General features: G+C 55.4%; 1 protein-coding gene and 1 long non-coding RNA gene across 10 annotated transcripts in view; one reads left to right on the forward strand and one right to left on the reverse strand.

The window, feature by feature from the left end:
- Window positions 1-23,765, reverse strand: part of VIPR1 (vasoactive intestinal peptide receptor 1) — a 32,546-nt gene continuing 8,781 nt past the window's right edge. For 3 of the 8 annotated variants that reach the window (XM_077865623.1, XM_077865624.1, XM_077865621.1), the window contains exons 2-13: window positions 20,486-20,597; window positions 15,935-16,042; window positions 10,576-10,682; window positions 9,317-9,423; window positions 8,766-8,898; window positions 6,423-6,576; window positions 5,852-5,912; window positions 5,591-5,657; window positions 4,950-5,041; window positions 2,383-2,512; window positions 2,098-2,139; window positions 1-1,409 (exon numbers count right to left, since the gene is read on the reverse strand). In XM_077865623.1, coding sequence (XP_077721749.1) covers window positions 1,218-1,409; window positions 2,098-2,139; window positions 2,383-2,512; window positions 4,950-5,041; window positions 5,591-5,657; window positions 5,852-5,912; window positions 6,423-6,576; window positions 8,766-8,898; window positions 9,317-9,423; window positions 10,576-10,682; window positions 15,935-16,042; window positions 20,486-20,546 — 1,254 coding nt within the window. In that variant the 5' untranslated portion in view covers window positions 20,547-20,597 and the 3' untranslated portion in view covers window positions 1-1,217. Of the gene's footprint in view, window positions 1,410-2,097; window positions 2,140-2,382; window positions 2,513-4,399; window positions 4,699-4,949; window positions 5,042-5,590; window positions 5,658-5,851; window positions 5,913-6,422; window positions 6,577-8,765; window positions 8,918-9,316; window positions 9,424-10,575; window positions 10,683-15,934; window positions 16,043-20,384; window positions 20,598-23,765 lie in introns of those variants that run through there. The other 5 variants (XM_077865622.1, XM_077865627.1, XM_077865625.1 and 2 more) reach the window with 5 other exon arrangements.
- LOC144294069 (uncharacterized) lies at window positions 9,539-22,423 on the forward strand. Of its 2 annotated transcripts, XR_013361464.1 has the most exons (8): window positions 9,539-11,224; window positions 11,800-12,225; window positions 14,043-14,148; window positions 14,315-14,477; window positions 15,796-15,861; window positions 17,844-17,897; window positions 19,999-20,127; window positions 20,580-22,423. It is a non-coding gene; the product is annotated as an uncharacterized LOC144294069 (long non-coding RNA). The 2 variants fall into 2 exon arrangements; XR_013361463.1 differs by lacking the exon at window positions 14,315-14,477.

A 23,765-nucleotide genomic window follows, 5' to 3' on the forward strand; every position in this document is an offset into this window, starting at 1 on the left:
ACAATTCAACCCAGCATTTATTGTTGTACAAGCCTGTTTGCAGAACTGAGGGGGTCTTGTGGCTGGGGTGTGGGCAGGAAGCCATGTGGCCACAGGGCGCAGGGCAGACAGGACGCTAGGACCACCAGCGCCTTGTCCGGATGACGTAGGGGCCAGAGGACTCCTCAGTCACATGCCAGGGTGGGTCGGGTGGGAATGGGGTTGCAGGGAAGGTGGTAATAATATTAGTGGTGATACAAATAACCAAGAGGATTCAGCTTGTTAAAATATATAAAATGCAGCAGTTAAGAGCTTTCACTTTCCCGTCAGTCGGATCGGAGATCAAACCCTAGCTGTGTGACAGGTGAGGTACCGCTCTGTGACACTGTTTCCTGGTCTGTGACACAGGGCCAGGGGTTCCCACCTTACTGGGTACGTGAGGGTTAAGGGGCTCCGAGCGCACATCTCTGAGCCTGGTTCTAGTAGCCGGCACACAGGTGGCCAGCCGAGGGAGCCTCCACCGCCCGCGGGCATGGGCAGGGCTGGCGGCAGTCTCAGCCGCTCCGGCCACCCCGGCCGCTCCACCTGGGCGGGGACGATGGACACAGGGGTGCCCCCCAAACTAAACCCCTATCAGAACCGCACCTGCCCGAGCCCGGGAAACTCCTCCACGGCGGGGCGGGGCGGGGCGGGGCTGGCAGCTTAGAGGACGACGCCGGGTGGGGGTCTCGGAGGAGACGCCTCAATGGCAACGCTCAACCAGAGGAACTTGGCAGCGATGGAGGAACTGCGGGCCCCGTCGGGGCGGCGGCGGCGGTGACTTTTAGGAGCAAGAGCCTCGAGTCCTCAGCGCGCGCCCCGCCTTCCCACGCTCGCCGTCGGGACCGGGACGCGAGCCGGCCTTCCCGGGTGGGCTCCGAGAGCGCCCTGCGCGAGCCAGGCGGCGGGGGGGGGGGGGTCCGCGGGAGGAGTCCGAGACCCGCCCCGCCGCGCATCTCCCGGTTCGAGCCCCCGCGCTCCAGCGCGCAGAGCAACGGCTCCCGCACCCGGGCCCCCTCCTCTCCTCGGGGAAGCGCGGGGGCGGCGCTCTCCGGGGGCGTCCGGCAGCGGCCTGGGGTCGGCACGGCCTCCGAACCCCGCCTGGGGCTGACCTCGCCCGGGCGGGCGTCCGTCCCGGGGCGCCGGGGTGGTGGGTGGTGCGCGGGCGGGGCCGCGCTGGGCCGCGGGGCGCCTGGCGGTCAGACCAGGGAGACCTCGGCCTGGAAGCTGGAGGAGCGGCGCGCGCCGGGGCTGACGCGGGTCAGCATGGACACCTGCGTGCTGCACGTGGCCCCGTTGCTGCCTCCCGAGGGGTGCTGGTACTTGGCGTCGGAGCCCAGGATGCCCTGCAGGTGCCAGCGCCGCCACTTCCGCCGCAGCTCGGCCTGCACCTGGGGAAGGAAGGGTCGTCAAGCCCGCCCCCAAGAAGCCACCGGGCTGCTCGGGATTTAGGGTGCTGAGCCACCCAGTCGTATCCTCTTGGGGAGTCTACATTGAGAGACCCGGATGCAACTTGGCCGGCGCACAGTTGGGACCACACAGGAATGGGGGTCAGATCAAGGCCTTGGAGGGGGAGGAGGAGAGAGGACGCAGAGAGGATCAGAGAATGCAGGCCAGGGAGGGAGAGGGGTGCTGGCCTGGGAGCGGCTGTATCCCCCTTCTCTGATCCCTGCCCACCAGCTCACTTGGGCTCATGTGAGTGGATGGATTTCTGTGCTTTGTAACCAGTGCTCCGCAGTAACTGGCTCCACTGGCTGCCCACCCCTGCCCCTCCCTCCATCTCCATTCTCTGCACCCAGCTACTTAACAAACTGAGGTGCACCAGAATCCCAGGTGTGTATGTGTCTGACTGTTTTAAAATGCAGATGCTAAGTCAGCCAGTCCTGGGGGGCATGAGTGGGGCTTAAAACAGCATTTTTAACCAGGTGCTAAGTGTGTGCCATCACCTATTTTCTGGTCTGACCACACTTGGAGTAGCAAGATTTAATCCATCCTTGCTCCCATATCCCATAAGTGTTTCCAGACCCTGGGCCAACCAGAGTGCTATTGCCTGGTCCCCAAGGTCTGGGAGGGGCTTACCTCGCCATTGAGGAAGCAGTAGAGGATGGCCACCACAAAACCCTGCAGAAGAAAGGAGCAGGAGAGGTGAGGTGGATGGACTCCGAGAGCCCCTAGCCCTGTACCACCCCTGGCCCTGGCCCCCCTGTGTTCCCCTGGTTAATCAAAGAGCTAAGCATACAGTAGGTACTTAATCAGTATGTATTACGGTGAAAAAAATGGAAGCCACTGGCATGGGGCCAAGGCCCCAGGTTAACTTCCCTTAAAGCCCAGAGAAGACCACAGCCTTCGGTTGAGAGTTCATACCTGGAAAGACCCCACGATGAGCTCAAAGACCATTTTCACCTCAGCTTTAAAGTTGCTGGGAAAGAAGGCGAACATGATGTAGTGTACTCCAAACAGGGGGATCAGCAGAAGGGTGGACTTGGCCAGCCTCCTGGGGACAGGGGAGGGGCAGACAGTGGGTACAGGAGATAGCGACAATGACCGGGATGTGTGAGGGTGGGCTGCTGGCTCCTGGAAATACTATGTGCGCCTCTGTTCCCGTTCCGTATCTGCAGTGCCTATGCCCTCAGGCCCCTCAGCTCTCCTAGCCTGGAGGAAAGCTTGACGGAGGACACTCTATTCTCACCCTTCTGGAGGAGAGACTATAAAGGAGGCCAGTACTGAACTCTGAGGATGAGACTAGTATTTCAGGCTCGGTGGCAGCAAAGGGAGAGATGTTCTCAGCCAACAGGAGATCCTGGTTTCTCCTCTCCTGGTCTCAGTTTCCCTAATCTTTATGTATGCTCAACATGATCAAATTACAGAAATGCGGCCCAGCTGTAAGCTCAGAAGTGCTTTAGGTGCTATAAAGTACAGTGCATCTAGGAGAGACCAATTTTCTACTGGGGATGAGGCCATTTGGGAAAGAAGTCTTTGTAATTGGGGTGACCACATATGCCCCAGGCCACTTGGGAGGATGCTGAGCGCTCAAGTTTGTGCATGGTTTAGCACAGCTGTCTTTGGCTTCTCAGCTGTCCACTTCTCTAGGAGTTAGCACATTTTCTGCAATTGCTTCTCTCTCTCCCAGCTTCCCCACGCCAATACACACACTCCCAGCCTCCCCTGAAGGACCAGCGCCTCCTTCACCAGCCTTGTGTGCTTGGTAGGGTTAATATTCATTCTAAATGACTCATCCCTCTCCTGTGGAGCAGGGGTCATCCTGGTGTAGGCCTCCCAGCCACCTGACCTCAGAACTGGTCCATGCAGTGTGAACCCATGGTTCCCTGGCTGGGAGAGGGCTGAGGGGCAGGGGTCTTGGTCTTTATCTCTCTTCTTCTTTGGCAGTCAATCCAGGGAACATTAGTCCTGGGCCTCAGGTCCCACAGCAGACTGCGGGCAGAGATGCTGGCCTTGCCCCTCTTGCTCCTTCTTCTTGGACCTGGTTCCCAGCCGTGCCAAGATCTTGAGCACTGCCCACCCATCTCTGGCCACAAACCTAGTCCAGGCTGACAGATGGAGGCTTTCTTTATATTGAAGGCTTATGGGGAGGTGGAGAGTGGGAGCTAACAGCCCCTCAGCAGGGAGCTCCATCTCCTATTCCCCCCACCCTCTGCCTGCGGACAGCTGTTCAGTTTCTGTCTCACCCACGGGGCCCTGGTGTTGACCAGCTCTTTGCCTCCGATCCAAGTCCTTTGGAGCAGTGGTACACTGGGCAACACAGGGCCCCGCAGGCAAAGTTGAGGATGAGGATGCACAGGCCCGAAATGCTGCCCCCTGGCAGACTACAGACCCCTGCGGTGCCTTCCTGTTCTCAGACTGGAAGGGAAGCTCCTCCTACGCACCCAGCGGGGGAGAATGCCGTCACACCAGGAACGTGAGCCTTAGTCTCAGCAGAGAGAATCACAGGATTCCAGAATAGAATCCTAAATCCAGCAGCTCGTGACATTCTAGCCAAGAATCTTAGAACCACAGCACAAGACTCTCCAAAGAGGAGCCAAGCCAGGAATGGTCCAGAAGCTCAGGACTGGAAGGGCCTTATGGGAAGCCCCCGGGTTGTCTGGTCTCTGGAGTACCGATAAGCAATCTCCTATTCCCATCTGTAGGCAGGCAGACCCCTACTCATCTCCCCACAGCCACCCTATCTCTTTCCTTCGGTCTTCAAGCTCTGTCATTCTCATGGAACCCTTCCTGTTCCTCCAGTCCTCCCAAGAGCAGAGGACAGCCCTCACACCTAAGTAAGCAGCATGACCACAGTCCCGTGGATGCCGTGCCCTCCCCTGCCATGGCAATGTGCCCCCAGACCCTTGAAGAAGAGGAAGTGTGTGTCTAGTTCCTCACCTGTAAAATGGGAGCAGCTTAGAGGGGACTGTGTAGATGACATAAGATGATGTGTGGAAACCCCTTGACACATGCCTACTGCACGTCCTCTGCAGGTAGACTATTACTGGGGGCTACTGCATCCAGAATGTGGCTACCCCATTGTTCAGCTGGGGGCTCCCCCAGGGCATGCATCTACTGTGCATTTACTGTGTCCCGTTTCTGCGCTGGACACATGCCAGGGACTGGGCACGTGGTGTGAATAAAGCACAGGTTATCTGTTGTCTTCTCCAGCTCCGTGGCTTGGTGGCAGATGCATACCTGGGTCAGATCATTTGCTTAGGTAAGTGACCACAGGATAAGCAGGTCTGGGGCTCATGAGACTGGTGACGGTGGGGCTGGGGAAGGGGACACTTGAGGGCTGAGCCAGGTCATGGGGGTGGAGGTGGGCAAGAGCAGGGTGGCTTTTCGGTGACTCTGGAGTCACCAAAGTTCCCAGAGAACTTTAAGGAAATGTGAGCAGATTTGAAGACTGGGGACAGAGACATGGGGAGGTCCCAGGGCTTACTCACGAGTATGGGCTGCTGTCACTCTTCCCAACATTTGGGGACCGAAGTTTCTGAACTAGGATTCGGATGATGCGAATAAATAGGATAAAGTTCACCTGGTGAATGAGGTCAAGATTGATGGTCAGAAAGGGGAGGCCTGGTTGTCCAGCTCCCTGGACTATTTTTTCCCCCAGGACCCTGTTGCCTGTCCATCTTATCTTCTCCCTAGTTTCTCACTCTTTGGGCAGGCTATGTGGGAACTCTACTTCACATCTTAAAGAATGGGCCTTCCAATCCATTTTCTTGACCCTAGAAGAAGAACTGATGGGAAAAGGACTGGGGATAATCCTGCATAGGCAGGGGCACCTGGATGCTCAGTGGTTGAGCATCTGCCTTCAGCTCAGGGCATGATCCCGGGGTCCTGGGATTGAATCCTGCATCGGGCTCCCCACAGGGAGTCTGCTTCTCCCTCTGCCTATGTCTCTGCCTCTCTCTCTCTGTGTCTTTCATGAATAAATAAAATCTTTTTAAAAATTCTGCATAGGCAGTGGGAAGCCTGTGTTTCATTTCTAACCCTGATGTGAATTTCCTGTGGCCTGAAGTAAGCTGACTACCCAATCTGGGCCTCAGTTTCCCCATCTCTATGTGGTAGGAAGAGGTCTTACCAAGATGGAGGTGAGGATGGGGGCCTTTATGATCCACCACAATGAGGAGTTGATGGTGTCCCAGCATCTGAACAGAGCATGATGGGGGAGAATGAGAGCAGTTGTCCTCAGCCCGAGTCAGAGGCCCTCCCTCAGCTCTGCCCCAGAACCCTTTAGAAACTACAGGTCCAGAGTCTGTTACTCCCAGGTCCCCCTCATCCCACCCAGGGGATCTGCCCTGAGTGATGGCAGCCAGAGGGAAGGGGCGTGGTGACAGCTCACCCATAATCTTCAAAACGGATCATGATGATGGTCCACACCATGGTGAATGTGCTGGGCACCCCTGTCAGGGCCGAAGGAGAGAGAAAGAGAGGAGAGGGCACAAGAGAGAGATTTAGGAAAAAGAACCAGAGATAAAGGGAGAAGAGGGTGGGTTGCCAGGGCTGCCACCTGTGATGGCATAGATTGTTCATTGTGCAAAGATGCTCCATCCATTGAGGGGGTGGAGCTCTATGCCTGAGGGGCTGTGTCCACCTAAAGGGAGAAACTTTTTCTAATTTTGATGGAGACATTTTACAGACTGGCAGTGGCCCTGTGTTTCAAGGGCTGGAGGGGAAATAGGGGCTCAGAGAACCTGTCCCACAGATGGGCCCTAGGAGCAACTACAGCCTGAGGGCGCCTGCCCTGGGGTCAGACATTTGGGGGACTTTTGTCAACCCTCCACGGAGAGCCTGGCAGGGCCTGCAGCCCAGGGATAGTTAAGTGTGCAGGCAGGGTCGGCACCCACCCTCTAGTGGGCTCCCTGGCCTTGCCCCTTCTGTCCCCAGCCTGGAAGCCCTCCCTGGTACCATACCCCAGCCGATGAGTATGTACCCCCAGAAGTACTTCCGCTCAGAGAAGAAGGAGACGGCAAGCAGTGTGTGCAGGTAGAGGCCCTCCACCAGCAGCCAGAAGAAGTTGGCCATCACACAGTACTGGAAAAAGACCATGGCTGCCTTACAGCTCACCTGCAGGCGGAGGACAGAGAAGGGGCTGACTGGGGCTAGCAGGGCTCCCTGTCTGCCCATGGTCTATTTGGGCCAACAAACACAGGTGCAGCACGGCCAGTTTAATCTCTTTGATGTTTTTGCATTGTCCCCTTAGAAAGGTACCTGGTGGTTTTCCCATTATCCTTGATTTTAGATCATCTGATATTTTGGGATAAGCTTGCAATTTTAATTATCCATCATCCGTCAGTTTATCATCTATTCATTTGCCTTCTCTCTTTCTATCCACCCACCCACCTATCCACTTATTTATGCACTAGATACCCACTACCAGCTCACCCATCTGTCCATCCACCATCCACACGTCCACTGATCATGTATTCATCTTCCCATCTATCAATCCATCCATGCACTCACCCATCTATCTCTCCATCTTCTACCTATCCACCTACTAGACATCCACTAGCATCCGTCCACCTAACCAGCTATCCATCCACCTATCTACTCACCCCCCTCCTCTACCCATCATCTATCCAATTTTTCTTGCTTTGCCCATCTATCCTTCCACCTACACAGTCATCCATGCACCTGTTTACTCAGCCATCTACCTACCCATTCACTAACCCCTCCCCAACTTACTCATTCACCTTATTTCAATTAGAATTGAAGGCAGCTGGAAGAGGTATGAGGGAGAATTCTTGCTTCAGTTTGCAAGAGTTGCCTAAAGGTATAGAGCTGTGGGCTGTGGAGTGGGGCTCTGATGGAGGTGCTGAGGACAGGTGGGGACAGGGAAGAGGCAGAGGAAGAGGAAGTAGAAATGGAGAGGGAAGGGATGGTCATTCCTCCTAGAGGCAGAGGGGCTGGTGGGAGACTGGGTTCTTCAGGCAGGCGAGGGCAAGAGTCAGGGGGATCCCTGAGTAGGGCAATTAGGGTGGCCCACCTGGCACCACTGGAAGGTCTTCTGGGCCCTCTGTCCTCTCCCAGAAACAATCTTCCACTTCAGATCAAGCCCAAATACCTGTGAGCCAGAGCTTAAAGCCATCCCCCTCCAGGAAGCCCTCTGGATTCCACTGCTCCCGGGAGCACAGGTTCCCAACCTTCCTTCCTGTGTCCTTGGCTTTAAGACATCCTCAGCGGGCAGCTTGCTTTCCTCTCCCTCGGGCTGCAAAATCCTTCCTCAGGTGGCACACCAGTCCTTCCAGCTACAGGCAGGCCTGTGTCCCCTGTCCTCCCCCACTTGCTTTACAACTAGAATAGCTCATCTCTTTAACAGGACAATTATCTGTGCTTCTTGCCTTAGAAAAGCTTCAGATAGCTGCTAATGAACCAGGAAACCAGTCTCCACAATTAGTCTTAACAAGAGTGCAGGAGCTTCCTGGCTTCTAGGCTCTGTGGCTCAGAGGCCCCAGCTCCTGGGTGGGATCCTCTGAGGAGCTCTGGGATTGGCTAGAGTGGCCATCCTGGGTTTTCTCTCCCTCTTGTCAAGATCCCTGAGATTCCACCGTCATAGGTTCATTTTCTGGGGAGAAGGTATTGCTGATCCCTGAAATAATTCACTGCTTCTGAGGTCCCTCATGAATGGGTAGGAGCCAGGGCTGGTCTTGAGCACTTGGAGAAGGGGTCCAAAGCTCACGATCATTGGAGATGGACCCCTTAGTGATGGGCAATGAATTCCCTAGACACTCTCTTAACTACTCTTCCTGAGGAAGGTCCAGAACAGGACTGATGGCAGGGGAAGAAGGGAAGAGAAGGACTGTGTGTATTTGGACTTGCTCCAGGTGGTGGTGGTGGTGGGGGGGTCAGGGGTGGGGGAGTAGGAAGGAAGCTTGGAAGTCCTTGCAAGATGGGGAAACCTAGGCGGGGAGTTCCCAAAGTTCACTCGGGAAGTTAGCGATAGTGGCAGGATGGTGGGTGGGTGGGGGGGGTGCTGTGGACTCTGGCTACAAAATGTTGCATTTCCTGCCAAGGAGAGGCATCTGTCCCAGGCACGGGCAGGTCTGCACCATGGGAGCTGAGCACCATGTCCTGTTGCTGGGAGGGGAGTGGGTATCAAGGAGCTGCAGAAGGGATCAGATAGGGCTTTGGCCATCCTTGGAGAGAGAGAGAGAAGAGGAAGGAGGAGAGAGGAAAGAGGGAGGAGTGGGAGAAGAGGGATTCAGGTGTGACAAGGTGCAGAGGGCGAGCGAGGTGGGCCCGGGCAGGGTTCTCACCGAGCCCTTCGTGCAATAGTCCAGCTCCTCGCTGTTGAAGAGGGTCAAGTCTTTGATGAAGACAGAGGCGGCCCTCAGGATGAAGGATATGAAGAGGTGCATGTGGATGTAATTCCGCGTGCAGTGGAGCTTCCTGTGCAAGGTGGGCAGTGCTGGGGAGTTGCAGGGGCCTTGGAGCCCCACCCCCACCACACCGTCCAGGGGCTCCGCTGGAGGGCAGGTCTCCCCGCTAGGCACCCCAGCCCAGGGCAGCCTGGCCTCCCGATGCCTCAGCCTCCAGGGCCAGCCCCTCCCCCTGGTGCCCTGTCCCCAGGCGCAGCACCATCCATGGGGACTCGGCCAAGACAGGTGGGACACTCTGAGCAGCCTGGTGTCTCCTGGGGAAGGCTGGCCTGGCAGGGGAACAGGGGCAGGGACTATGTGCTGCCTGGGTGGGAGGGGGGTGTCAGGGGAGGGGGCCGGAGCCAGACTGGGCTGGGCTGGGCTCGATGGAGCATAGGAGTGACCTGGCTGGGTCTGCTTTAAGGCTTGTTGCTGGGGCTAGACCTCACCTGAACAGGCTCAAGATGGACGTGGCAACCAGAAGGGTGGCGAGGGACAGGCTGTAGCCGATGGTGTAGCCGGTCTTCACAGAGCTGTAGAACATTGACTGCTGCTGCTACAGGGGGGAGGGGGAAGTCTTAGGTGGGGATGGGGTGGCCGCATCCAGGGAATGCTGGCAGGGGCAGGTGCCCCCCCACCCGGCCTCCCGTCCCTGCCTTAGCAGATGAAGAGGCCCAGGGCGCAGCACCCTCGCGGCCCAACACTCTAGCCCTTCAGACTCCGTATGAGGCCCTTTCCCTGTGCAGCAAGAGAGGGAATTAGAACAGCAAAGAAGACACTGGGAATAACTGCCCATCATGGGCTCTCGGAGGCAGTGGTCAGCTGGATGAGGGTGATCTGGCCTTTCAGGGGCTGCCAGGACTATTTTGGAATCCAAGGGATTCTTGCTGGGCACCTCCCAGGGCCCTCCCTATGGACACACGTGCAGAGCCTCAGTCACTGGGCAAGTCCCTTCTTGCTCTCCACGTCCTACCCCTGCCAGAGTACAGGCTAGTGGTCATGTGGGATTTAGGGGATTTAGATCCTGCCTGACGACCTGATGGGCTCTGAAGGCCTCTGAGGAAGTTGCTCTCATGGGACGAGTGAAAGCTCTGAGAAGAGTGTCTGGGGTGGGACAGAGGTCATAGCAGATGGACACACATATACACCTGTGTCCCAACACCAAAGCGATGAGGGGTTCCTAGCTGAGGACTCCACTTAGGCTCTACCTTCCTATCAGCATCCCTACCTGGCTCCTGGGCCCACAGCCATACAGCTTCACCTGCTCTGGCACATAACCCTGTCCTGGGACTGAGGACCACGGTCCTGTCCCTGTTCCTGTCCCTGACTGGCGGCTGGGTATCGGCCCCTCAGTTTCCCTCTGCCTGAGTCGGGAAGATGATACCTGCCTGCCCTGCCACCTCCAGAGATGGAGCAAGGCTCCCAGGGTGGCCCAGCCGGGGAATGCTGCTTTAGCTTCTGCTGCTCTGTGTCATCCTGATAAAAGCCCTCTTCCTGTTCCCAGCCAGGGAGAGACAGGGGGATGAGCCACTGGAAGTACCAGTAAGGGTACTGTAAGGGTACCTGGTAAGGGAGGAGGTTTGGGGGAGGGCAGACCCTGTGAGTCCTGGCTTTCACACAGACAGCAACCTTACTTCTTACTGAGAAAGTGGAAGGAGCCTCACAGGCGGAGGCACCCTGGGGGCGGCAGGGGTGCACTGAGGCCCACCTGGTCCACATCTGATGTCTTGTCATCCAGGCCACAGGCAAAGGGGTAGGGGCCAGGCTCCAAGTGCGTCCAGCCCTCGTTGGTGCAGCTCCGGCTCACGTTGCGGCCTGGGTGGAGGGCAGGAGTGGAGAGGAGAGAGGTTGAGGCTGGGGGCAGGGTGAGTCCGCAGGGTAGGCACGGCCCGGTTGTCTCTAAGCTCACCTCATCCCTGCCAACCCCGGCTGCATCAGGCTCCAGCCACCCTGCACTAGACCCAGGGCATCACGAGGTGGGGAAACTCTCCCCAGGGCTGCCAGGGGCCCCTCCAACATGAGCTACAGTCAGAGCAGGCCTTCTTGGGCTCAGCCCTGCCCCTTGTAATATCTGAAACTGACCCCTGGTGCAAGGCAAATAATAAAGAGATCCTCGTCACAGCCTGGATTCTTGGTACAGAATGACTCGCAGGACCCTTGTCATGAGCTAAATGTTCACCCTTGTCATAAGGTCTCAGGCACTGGGGTGACAGATGGTTTCATTGTCCTGTGGGTACAGACAGCAGCCCTCTGGCTGGGCCAAGCGGCTCCTCCTGGGTCAGCCTGCCTGGGCCGACGGGCCTGCTTTCCCCCCACGTCTGGTGTGGCTCAGATGTGCTGCTGGAGAGGCACCACAGGTGAGGCAGGGAGTGGGGTAGGGGGACACCTGATAAGGGTGTGGGTCTGAAATCCTCATAAATGGAGAAGCAGGGAGTCCTGGCAGGAACCCACCCAGGCAAAGGCATGTGTGAGGGGGATCAAGGAGCACAGCGCGGCAGGATCTTGGGGCTGAACTTCGCTGAGCCTGGGGCTCCGGGGCAGTGGCAGCTTCCACTGTCCTTGGAGGCCCAAAGCTGTAGGAAAGGGACAAGATGGCTAAGGGGGCATGTGACATGAGGGCTGCCCACTCTCTAGCCCAGGGAAGGGGTGGAGGAGAAAATCAGGGAGGCAGAGAAGATCCCCTTCCCTCTACCCCAGGACTCACTAGAGAGGTGCCTGGGTCCGAGTCCAGGAGAAAGCTGGCTTGCTGGGGTGGGAGGGAGGCAGACAGGGGAGGAGAAGGAAGGGGATGTAAGGAGCAGGAGAGACGAGGGCAAGAGGAGGAGGTAAAGGGTTGGAGGAAGAGGGAGAGCACAGTAGTGAAGAAGATGAGGTGAGGGGATGAGGAATTGCAGAGAAAGATGGGTCCTAAGGTCTCTGCCCTGCCCTGCAGCGCCTTCCTTACCAGCACCACAGCCATATTGTCACTGGTGTCACCATCATCCCACCATCACGTGAGCACTGCCACCAGCATCACTGTCACCACCAGCACCAGTATCATCATTGTGACCAGCATCACCACCACCAGCGCCATCACGGTCACCACAACCACTGTTGTCACCATGACTGGCATTGTCACTGTCACAAGCACCAGCAGCAGTGCCATTGCCATCATCACCTCCATCACCATGACAAGTTTGGAGAGCCTTTGCATGTCGATCCCGTCCAGAGCGCTCGAGGCCCAGGATCTTACTGGATCCCCTCAACCCTCTGGTGCGGAAGGGAATCCCACTTCATACTTGAGAAGCCAGGCTCTGAGGGGCCAAGGCCACATGGAGAGATGTGGCTACGGCAGGTGTGATCCCCAGAGCCTTCCCAGGTAACCTTGGCCCTGTCTGCACTGGGGGGACCTGAGGACTTGTTTCGGGGGTCCAGGTGCAGAGCTGTAAGAGGGGTCGAGCTGTCCTGAGAGCTATTAAATGTATGTGCATTTAATATTTCTAAACTTGGCTTGGAATTCACCGGACCTGGTGATTCGCTGCCTGCTATTTCTGGAAATCCTCCTGGCTACCATTGAAAAGAGGTTCTTAGCACCCTACTTGATGGCCGAGGAATTGAGGGACAGCTAAGGGGTCAGGGGGACAGCCAGGGAAGGGTAGCTGGGCCTGGGTCTCTTTCCACTGCAAGGTCCTGGAGCAAGCAGGAGGGCTTCCTGACTTGGCAACCCTTTCGAAGAAGGCCTCCTGTGTATACTGGCCTGGGAACCAGCACAGCTTTTGTGTGTTGAGGGGAATTTGGAGGGTGAGAGGGAAACGCTAGGGCCTTTAACCCCACAGTCTCCCAGTCTCATGCTACAAGAGGCTCCCACTGCAAGAGAAGTCCTCACTCAGCCCCCTAGCTCCCCCCACTGCCCCCTGAGCTGGGTAGGCTTTGACCAAGCCCTCAGTAAGCCTCAGCCTGCCTCAGCCCCAGATCTAAGGAGCTCACCGTGGGCCCCTCCCAGGATCCGATTCTTGTGTGGACTTCCCTCACCAGCCTGGGGCAAGTAGAAAAAGGCCAAATCAGCCAACTTTGAGGCTGGGACATGAATGCCTCACATTTTGAGCTCTCCACTCGCCAGAAGAACCAGGGCTTGGTGAGGCCAGGCCCATGACATAGCAGGCACCTGGTACCATCATGAATTAGGTGACCCCTCAGCATCCACACAGCTGTTTTACATGCCTTCTGCAGGGGCAGGGGGCAGCAGATGTTACTGTGTTCAAGCTAGCCATTAGGAGTCATGATTGTTCCACTAAAAGAGGGGGATGCCAAGGCTGAGAGAGGTTGGGTGACTTGTCTATGGTCACACAGGAAGGAAGCAGCAGGCTTGGGATACAGACCCGGGTTAGCCTGACTCCACATCTTTCTGGGCTTCCAGGGTAGCTGAAGGGGCACCCTGACCTCTGAAACCCTGGCTGCCCCAGATATTGGGGGAGGGTAGCAGATAGTGGGTCATCTTCAGGGCTGGGTGGTCTTTCCGAAGAACACTAGGACTGTGGTCCAGGTCTCAGAGGGAAATGTTCTTGAGAACATCTCAAGGGTGGCCACCGTGAGACCACAAGAAGCAGTCCAAAGTCTCTCTCCAGCCTGGGCCTAGGAACTAGCACAGCTTTTGTGGGAATATGGAGGGCGGGAGGGAAAGGCTAGGCCCTTTAACCCCACAATCTCCCAGTCTCATGTTCCTCCCAAAACAGCCATCCTAGTTTTCACTCTTAAAAAAAAAAAAATGTCTTTTCAAATATTTAAAGGTAAAAACACCACAGATGAAAGACACGCAGACCATGCCTCAAAAGACTAGGCTCCAAAGGACACTTTGGTGCCTGGATGAGCAGTCCCTCGCCTGGCCAGCACCCGTCCCCCGGCTCTGGGAGAGGACTTCTGTCAAATGCTCTTTGTCCTCTTTGGGTGTCTTCAGCTTTCCCTGTAGAACTACATCCCTTCCAGCCCTTCCAGGGAGGACATTCTTTCTCCAGTCCTGTTACCCAAAGAGGCAAGAGTTGGGGTTGGCATTATCCTGACGCTACACCTGCCTTACTCACAAACCTCCCTCTTTGGAGCTCAAGGTCACCAGTTTACACCTTCTTCCCAGGAAAACATACCCTCTTTCCCTTACATTTTCTCCTAACCTACTCTTCTATTTTTGTCCATCATTTTCAGAGGCTAAGGCCACCAAGTACAGCCATGCAGGTTGTTCACTGCACAAGGGCATCTGGCTTATAAATGGTGGGAGCTGCAATCTACCTCATATCCAACTTGTCATTAGGTGGGTCCTGGTGAGAGAGGCTGACTCTGCCTGAGGAAGGGCTGCCTTTTTCTCATCTGCACAAAGGCACCATGTGGGCCCCTGTGAGGCTGGCAGCCTCGGGGTTAGCCAGATGGTGGGCTGCCATCCAGGTTCTTAAGTGAAAGGGCTGCCTTGACAATTCCAGCAGGGACAGAAGGAAAAGCCGTCAGGAGGAATGCAATTAGCAGAGTGTCAGGGAGGAACACGAGTAGCAGGCACTTCCAGGAATCCGAGAGAAGGCTGGTTGCCAGGCTCTGCTGATTGGACACGTGAGAGCTGCTGGAAGAGTTCATCGCCTACCTGCCCAGGTGCCGGGATCCCCTGGAGAGCGGGGCTAGGTGGGAGCCGGCCTGAGATCCAGCACATCTCTGACTGCTCTCAGACCCCTTAGGGAGGGCACCGACATCTCTCCCTCACTGGAGAGGGGTCACTACACTGAGCACTGGGGGGCAAAACCAGCCTGCTCCATAGGGTCTCTGTGGCCCACCTCCTGTCCCCATTTTACAGAGAAACAGGTTCAGAGAGGGAAAGGCCACCTGGAGTAAGAGATACCCAAGAGTCTTTCTGCTGGGCCTCTGAATTCTTATCTCGGTTCAGCTCCTCTTAATCCTCTCCCCTCTAGACTTGCTCCTCCCTCAGGTCCAACCCAGTCTAGACCTGCTCCTCCCTTAGTCTTTGATGAGTCTTCCAGCTCATCAAACCTAGACCCGAGGGGGGGATATGCTGGATCCCTCCCTCTCTGCCACGAGCCCCCTACCCCCTTCATAGGCAAGTTTCCCACTAGGCTCCTCTGTCATGCTCTAAATCCAAACCATTACCACTTTGCACCTGCCTTGTGATTAGGGCTTCCCATTGCACCCCCAGAATCCTTTCTTTTCATGGAAATTTGAAATTATCAGTTAAAAACCTAAACCTAAATTGAACTGTGTCAGTCCCTGGCTTAATGCCCCCAGTGGTTTCTCAGTGAATTCAGGAAAAAGTTCAAGCCCTCAGTCCCTGGGGCCAGCATGGTCTCTGCCGCCTGTCCCTCCCCTCGGCAAGCCGGCCATCCGTGGACACCTGTTTTAGTGTTGTGCCTCACCCCTTCTCCCTCCCAGCACTCCTTACTATCTACGACATGTGTTTGGTTTTCGTGCTAAATGTCTTCAACCGGAGCATTAGGTCCCTGCAGGCAGATAGCACGGCTGTTTTCACGCTCCCCTGTGTTTGTCTAGCCCGTGCCTGTCATCCTAGTAGATGTTTAATAAACATTCGCTGAATGAAAGAATGGCTGGATATATGCTGGAAGTTTCCTTAGTTAGTCGATAACAAGAAACCCAATTCCTAAAGAGGCTCCTCCTTTTCCTTTCTGCCTTCTACGAGAACATTCATTGAAGCAGAACGTGACATGGTGTGTAAGCAAACCCCAAAAGGTCATTGGCTCGAGGCAGTGCAAGGCAGTCATGACCAGTCCAGGATAACGGGAACACGGGAGCCTTAACATAGTCAGGCATCTGCCAGTCAATCAGTTATCAATCGCTGAACAAATATTTAGTGAGCCCTTCCCAAGTGCTTATCTTTTATGTGAAGAGCTAATGAAATCCCGAGAATCCTTCAAAGATTTAGTGCCAGCACATCCTCTTCCAGGAAGCCCCCCACTGACTGCTCGAGCCCCTTTGACCACTGTCCTTCGCCTTCTCACTTCCTGGACAGGTAAGTACCCACTCCAGCTGGCACCACCTTGGTTTGCTGCCTCAGCTCCTTTGTCTCAACCCAGGGCTCTTACCTCGAATTGGTGAAAAGAAGTTAAAGATAAGGGGGCAGGCCAAGACGACCACCTGGCCTGGAGGGGTGGCTGGCCAGCAGGTGAGGTTGTCCCACATCTTGCTACAGCCTGAGGGGTGAAGGGGGAGAACACATAGGTCAGTATGGTCACCAGGTTCTGCCAGGTTCCTCCAGCTTTGGGGCTTGAGCCCATAGGCACCCATTCCTCTTCCTCCTTGAGGGTCCCACCTAGAGGGATCTCCAGTCTGAGAGGTGGTGGGACCACCCTGCCCAGGCTGTAAAGGGCCTCTCCTGACAGGCAGCGGGGAGGAGGAGGCGCAACTACAGCTCCATGGTCCTCAGTGAGGGATGGAGCTCTCCCTGAGAGTGTTCTGAACAGTGGCGGCGGGGGGGGTATTTTCCTGCCGCAGATAGATTGAGGGTCTCACCCAGCATTTGATGGGCAGGTGCCAGGGAGGCCAGGCAGACATCCTGCAAGGTGCAGCACAATAATGAATTCTGTAGTACTCTGTAAGACTTTCAAATGAGCCACTGGGCATTTGTGTAGGGGAGAATCTTTTGTAATGACCACAGCCTAGACTCTTACTCTATTTTGCATATAAACATAAGGCACTTACTGTACAGGTTTAACATGTGTGGCATTTTCCAGAAATGCAACTGAGTAAAGGGAAGGAAGACTGTGCTTCATTGGATGTTGAGTATTATTAAGGGTTGTTCAAGGTTTTGAAAAATCAAAAGCACTCACAGCAATGCTGGCTGTGAATCTGAGTCAGGGAAGCAACCACGGTATAGATCAACCTATCTGTCGCCTTCCAGAATTTACAACCTTCAGACTAGGTCTTATCTGTTAGTGTGATCATGCCTGAATATGTGTACATAGTATCTTATTATAAATCACTTTCCTTTTTATTTTTCTTTTACAACCAGAACTTCATTTTTAAAAAAATGAATGCACTTGTCCTGAATTTCACTTAGTAGTACAGGAGACATTAGAAAATATTTGTTATAAAAGGAGGTGTAGGGTTTGATGGGGGTAATGGGTGTATTGGGACTCAGCTAGTTCTGGAGGAATCTTCAGAAAATTAAAAAGCAACCCATAGCCCCCAACTCAGTCAAATGGTGACTTGTGCTGTGGGGCGGTGATGTTTAGGAGGTGAGTACAGAGAAGACTCTGTCCTCCAGGCGGTGTTTTCCACCATGTACCTATTAGCCCCAAGGGCTGGCTAGTGAAGGCTGCACGGTGGGGTCCCGAGGGGTCTGCTTTAATTGGCGGATGTATGATTTTGCCAGTTCAGGGCCTGGGGGCCCCTGAGGGACTAGGACTCCTCTGGATCCCCTTCCCTGGGGGAGATTTAATTGTTTCTTTTCCACCCTGCCAGTCTCATACATTTTTCTCAGGAAACCCAACCCCTGAGCCAAAGCCAGTGCCAGCTGGGCCCTGCCCAGCCCAACCCAGTCCGAAGGTTCATAAGTTCTCAAAAAGGGGGCCTGGGAAGAGGAGATGAAAGGATGTTCCCACTTGGGGAAGAGCCTTGGGACTCTGAGCACTGAATTGGGCTTGGCAGTGGGGAGGGGATACCTTCTGGGGTTGCAGTAGCCAGGTGGACCAGGGGCTCAGGGCTGAGAGCACCTAGGTCTGCAGGGCCTGGCCAGGCATAGTCTCCCTTCCTTGGGGGCCCCAGCCACTGCTGTCCACTCTGTCTTGAGGCTTCTCTGGCTCCCAGTCCCTCCTCCACTCCTGTGCCAGCCTCTCTGGGGGCCGTGGAGGGGTCCATCAGGCCAGGAAAATCCTGCTAGCCATTCAAGACCCTTTTAATAATATCAGCAAATACTTACATAGCCTTTGTATGTGGGAGGCACTGTTCTACCCTCTTTGAATAAATAACTTATTTAACCCTCCCATTTTACAGATGAGTTACTGAGGCATGGAGCAATTAGATAACTACCCCAAGGTCACATCACTGGTGAGTGGTGCAGCAGGTTCACACATTCATACATACACTCCCTCTCCAGCAAACCTCTTGCACTCCTCCTGTTCTGAAGGGCTCGATGCCAATTTCTTGGGGGAATTTTGCTTGGCTGGATTCTGTTTAGCTCTCTAACGATGCTGGGCACACCTTGTTTTGTAGGCCAGTTATTGTGTCTGGGTCCTCGCCAGACTTTGAGCTCTCTGGATCTCTCTGCAGCATGGCTAGAGAGCAGATTCGGGGCCGGGTCCCTGGCCCTGAGCTCAGCTTTGCTAGAAGCTGCACGGGGAGAGGGAGACTGGACACTGCCCTTCAGGAGGCTGCACTTGGCCTCACAGAATCTCAACACCACCAGGACAGGGTCGTGAACCTTGCTGGGGCATGGGCCAGCAGACATGGCAGGGGAGCCAGGGAAGAAAGGCCACTGAGGGCTTGTGGTCAGGGAGGCTTCCTGCAGGAGGCAGCAGGTTCAGGAAGTTGAGAAGGGAATGAGAGGACGTGAAAATGCTAGTGATCTGGAGAGTCTGTTGTCCTGAGTTGGGCCTTGGGAGTATTCGCTGTGTGCAGGTCCCAGAGAGGCCACCCAGGCCCACAGAGATGCAGGGCCCCACCTGGCTGTGTGTGCCCACTGGGGACTGCCACCTCAACAAGAAAGAGAGCCTGGAGACAGGGGTGGGAAGTGGTGAGGCAGAGTGGGGGCTTCTGCTGTGCCATTTTGTGGACCTGCATGCACTGACAGACATACAGACATGCACCCCCCCAGACACAAAGAACCACAGACATACACACAAATACACATACACATATGCTCACTTGGACAGGGAAAGACTAGAGAACACAAACAAAGATGCGGAGAGACACATGCAACTCATAGACACACATGCATAGACGGGAGTGGCCATACCACAGGGGTTCACACGTATACACACACACGTATACGCAAACCAGCACACAGAGCCACATATCCAGACGTATCCAGGCTTACAGAGACACATGCCCCTGACACACGAAGATGCTCAGAGTCAGACATGGAGCCTTACGGATCCCAGAGGCACAGGCAGTTCCAGACAGACACGGGCCAAGAGCACACGTCCACACATCTGGATATGCACGAACACGCACAGAGCCCCACACAAGGTCACAGGCCGACTCACTGCCCACAGACTCATATTTGCCCTCCTGTGGATCCCAGGCCGTCTTCCTGGTGACAGGATGTTGGCACCCAACAGGTGCCCTGTGCCAGCAGTGACCTCACTGGGATCACGAGGGTGGCTTGCCCTCGGGCCCTAGGAGGCACTGCAGTGGGGCCTAAATTCTGGGGTCTGGGCCTCTCTGAGCTGCCTGCAGTCCCAGATCCTACTGTTGGGGTCTGCTGAGGCTGGTCTGCAGTGGCTCCTGCCTCCCTGCCCTGGAGGGTGGGGTGGGTGGGGTGCATAAGCAGTAGGTGGTCTGGCCATCCCTCACTCAGGTCTTGGTCTTAAGGCCCTGGGAGACAGGGGCCTGTCCTCCCTCAAGAGTTGGGGGAGGTAAAGGCCATCTGTGAGAATACACTTACTCACTTGTGGTGCGGGAGGCAGAGATTCTGGGCACCAGGGCCAAGAAGGAGGGATCCAGGAGGGGTTGCATAACTGTCAGCCTCAGGGAGGTGACAGGAGACTGGGGAGCCTGGGAGATGTAAAGATGTTCCCTACTCCTGAGCAAGGCTGTTACATAACTTCCAGTTTGGCCTCGGGGAGGTGACCTGGTAAGGAGGCCCAGAGCAGGCACAGCCACCCAGCTGCTACGGCCCTTCTACACCTCAGTGAGCCTGGGGCTCCAAACGCAACCCTGCTCCCCATGGGCGGTCTGCCTGGGCACCTCCCACCTTCCCAGCCTCTCTGCTTCCCCATGTCCTGCCTGCCCTTCAGAATCTGGCTCAAGGGTACTTTTCAAAGGAAGGTCTCTGTAATTCCTCCCATTCCTTTCCTGGGGGGCTATGCCAAGTGTGGGGCACCCAGGGTGGAGAAGTGGAGAGTAGAGAGTGCTGTCCATCATCTGATGGGAGGGCTCCTCAGCCCGAGGGTGCCCCCCACCCCGGCATCTTCCTTTACACCACCAGGCTGGAGCTCTCCCACACCCCCTCAGGACGACGAGCAGGGCGCCCAGCTGCTCAGCCTCTAAGTTTGATGGTGACTCGTCTCATCAGCTGGACAATAAATGAGCTGATGGTTCATCTGGCCTGCTGAAGGTGGGTTGGGTTGGGGAGGGAAATGTGTGTGCCCAGGAGCCAGTGTGTGTGTGTGGTGGCATCGCTGGATTGGGAGGAAGGAGCAGGGCGTCCGCACCCCCAACTTAGTGTATCCTCCTTGGCTAACAGCAGGGAGCTCCCAGGCCTGGGGCAGGTGATAGGATCAGGCCTGCTGGGACTTCCTGCCTCCATCAGGTCCCCCAGCTTCTCCCAGCATCCTCTCCTCGCCCCCAGCAGCTCCGTGGTGCCATCCCCACCTGACACGCGTGGGAGAAGTGTGCCTGGATCTGGGCTCACGATGTGATGAGAAGCAGGGCTCCCTGGGGGTCTGCGGCCTTCTCTTCCTGAGGGGCCTCACCTGCTGTGTTATTCTCCAGCTGTGCCTCCTCCAGGCACTTCTTGTGCTGCTCCTCAATCATCCGCAGATGGTAACATTCCTCCTCCCACTGCAGGTTGGTCGCCTGGCCGCCCTGGGGGACAGAGACAGGGAGGGGCCTATCATCCTTCATCCTCATCAGCAGTCTACCTCTCATCCACAGACCCCAGAAGCGTGAGACCAACAAGGCCTAGCCTTTTGACTGACTCAAGTTCCAGATGGAACCCCAATCCCAGCTGCAGACTAAAACCCGATCCTGACCTGGATCGGACCCAGAACTCTTATCCACTGTCCCCACAGCTGGGTCCTGTCCCCCTTGAGGGCTTCCTGGTAGCACCAATACCATAGCTGTAACAGCTGTGTCTTTCTGTGGGTGGCGTTATGGAACCGCTCTGGACAAAGGTTCGAGGGCCTCTCCGTAGGGTCCAGAGCTGGCCCTCTGGACTCTGCCACCCTGCACCTGAGGTTGGGAGTCCTTGGTCCATGCCTCAGTCTCCGTGGATGAGTGGGGCCCCGCTGGTGGTTATGGTTCTGGGGCGCTGGTCCCTGGAGGTAGGCCTGGGAGGAATCCAGGAGGCTGGCTGCATCTTTGAGCATCTGTCCCTGTTCTGGGAGCCTGTACCCAGTCTCCTGGGTCACCAGGCTGGGAGGGGGACACTGGCCCTCCTTGCCCAGACCTCATCTGCCTTCTTCTGAGCTATTCAAGTCATATCAGATCTAATGAAGGAGGCGAGGTTTCAGGAAGTAAGAGAGGCCCCTCTAGCATAGCTTGCCATCCCACCACACCTCCTCTGCCCCCTGGGAGGTGGGGAGAAAGGATGGGAGAGCCTAAGCCTCTTGCCTCCCCTTTCCTGCACCCTGGCTAGGGATCAGGGATGGAACTGGACCTGCGTTCTGGTGTGGGGGGTGGGTGGACATTGGCGTTGGGGCCAACATTGACTAGGGGTGATGGCTCCCCAGGGACAGGCAGAAAAACACAGGTCTTTGGAACCACTGGGTGAGCAGGGCAGGTGAAGGCCTCCATGGAGGAATCACTGAGCTGGTAGGAACTTCTGCGGTTCTCTTTGGCTTTGGGGAAGTGGCTACCACCCCTGGGCAACCACATATCAGTTTCTTCCTCTCTGCTCAGGGAAGAGAATGCCACAGTCCCCAACAGGGCTGTTGGAGAAAGTTCGGCAAGGCAGCTCCAGAATCAGAGACTTACAATGTCTCGTCCAACCTGTCCCTCCTGCCCTGGGACAAGGTCCTGCCTCAAATGGGCCTTAAGCACCTCCCCTTCTGACTCAAAGTCTTGTTGCAGTGGGGCTAGGGAGGAAAGTGTTTCCTTCCTTCTGGCCTGGTACCAAGGGTGTGCCTTTAACCATTGTTCTAAGTAAGGTGACCCCACAGAGGGATAAGCATCCCAGGTGCCAGGGAGCTCTCGATTGCTAGAGAGGAAGGGGGTCCAAGCAGAAATTGACAACTCCATGCTCAGGAGGCTGCATAGCTGAGTCCCCTTCCACTCAACACTGTCACTCCTTGTGGAGGTCTTGGTGCAGCCTCATTGTCACAAAGGTCATCAATGTCTCACTTTCCAAAAATGTGCCGTTAAGCACCACAGCTGGCCTGGCCCAGGTACAGGGGAAGGCCTCGTTGTCCAGGATGCCTCTCAGACTCCCCAGCACTCAGACCTCACTTGCCCATGTGTCAGGGCCTAGAAGCCCTACAGTGAACCTAGATTCCATCTTGAGCCATTAACTTTATCAGCCAATGGGGGTAAAGATGTGAGCTGGTAAGTCATTCAAAACTTGGCATATGGGGGCAGCCTGGGTGGCTCAGCAGTTTAGTGCCACCTTCGGCCCAGGGCGTGACCCTGGAGACCCGGGATCGAGTTTCACATTGGGCTCCCTGCATGGAGCCTGTTCTCCCTCTGCCTGTGTCTCTGCCTCTCTCTCTCTCTGTGTGTCTCATGAATAAATAAATAAAATCTTTAAAAAAAAAACTTGGCTGGAAAGTAACAGATCTCTTATGGAGCAGGATATGGTCATTTGTATAACTGTTTAAAAGAAAATACATGAGACTTGAAGGAAACGTCCTGTGGTCCCTTTCTGGGGTCACATGTTTCCCGTCTTGCCAAAAAGCATTACTCAGACCGAAACACTCAAGATGCTCTGTCCTAAGTGATCTGTGGTTGGCTTGTGCTGCTCAGGCATGGAAAGAGAGGTGGCCAAAGGACCCCAGAGGTCGCCTCTGGAAGAAGGATCTGGGGATGGCTTGTGTCTCACCATTGATCTACCTTGCTTTTCTGGGGCATGCTTCCCCCCAAAGTGCCTTTCCAGCCCTGTTGCCCTCTGGCAAAATGGCTACTTTCTGGCACCTTCCCAGGCTCACCTGTGTCTCCTGCCCACTCCTCCCTCCCTGCCCCCTCAACACAGGGTGGATGGTAGTAAACATCTCTTGTTGCTGCTTTCTACCATCCTTTACCTTCCTCTGGTGCCATGTCCTCATCCCTACCTGCGTAACCACCTCCTTCTGATAAACCATCCTCTAAGAGATCACCATGTGATCAGACTTGAGTCCATCAGAGCATTCCTGGCCCTAGTGCCTGGCACATGGCCCAAGTCAGGGTGCTCATATCCAGCAGGCTCATTTCTGGGACTTTGGATTAAGCAATTAGACAGGTAGATTTTGTCTTTCCCACTAGATTGGAAACCTCAAAGGGTGCAGGGGTTAGAACTACTGCCACCATCTTGCTACTTCTTGTGTTGTTGTGGAACACTACAACGAAAGCCATACAGGTAAAGGCTGAAGCAAGAGATGGAGAAAAACTGGGTCCTCTTGACATCATCTGAGTCCCTGGATACAGCCATGCCTGAAAGTAGGCCTGTTTCCAGCAACATGAATCAATGTCTTTCTTTATTGCTTGAGTCAGTTGAGTTTTTTATCCCTATAACCTAAAAAGTCCAGACTTGTGCTCTGAGGACAGGATAACGGATGCCCTCATTTGCTGCATCCTCCTTTTTTATTTTTCTTTCTTTTTTTTTTTTTTTTTTTTGAGAGAGATCGTGTAAGTTGGGAGGAAAGGAAAGCAGGGGGCAGGGGCAGAGAGAGGGAGAATCTCACAAGCAGGCTCCATGCCCAAGGTGGAGCCAACACACGGTTTGATCCCACAATCCTGAGATCACAACCCTAGCTGAAATCAAGAATTGGACACTTAACCAACTGAAGCATCTACACACCCTTTTGCTGGGTCCTCTTAAGCCAGAGCTGTGGCCATGCTGTT

Source organism: Canis aureus, chromosome 22, assembly GCF_053574225.1.
Source record: "Canis aureus isolate CA01 chromosome 22, VMU_Caureus_v.1.0, whole genome shotgun sequence".
NCBI lineage: Eukaryota > Metazoa > Chordata > Mammalia > Carnivora > Canidae > Canis > Canis aureus.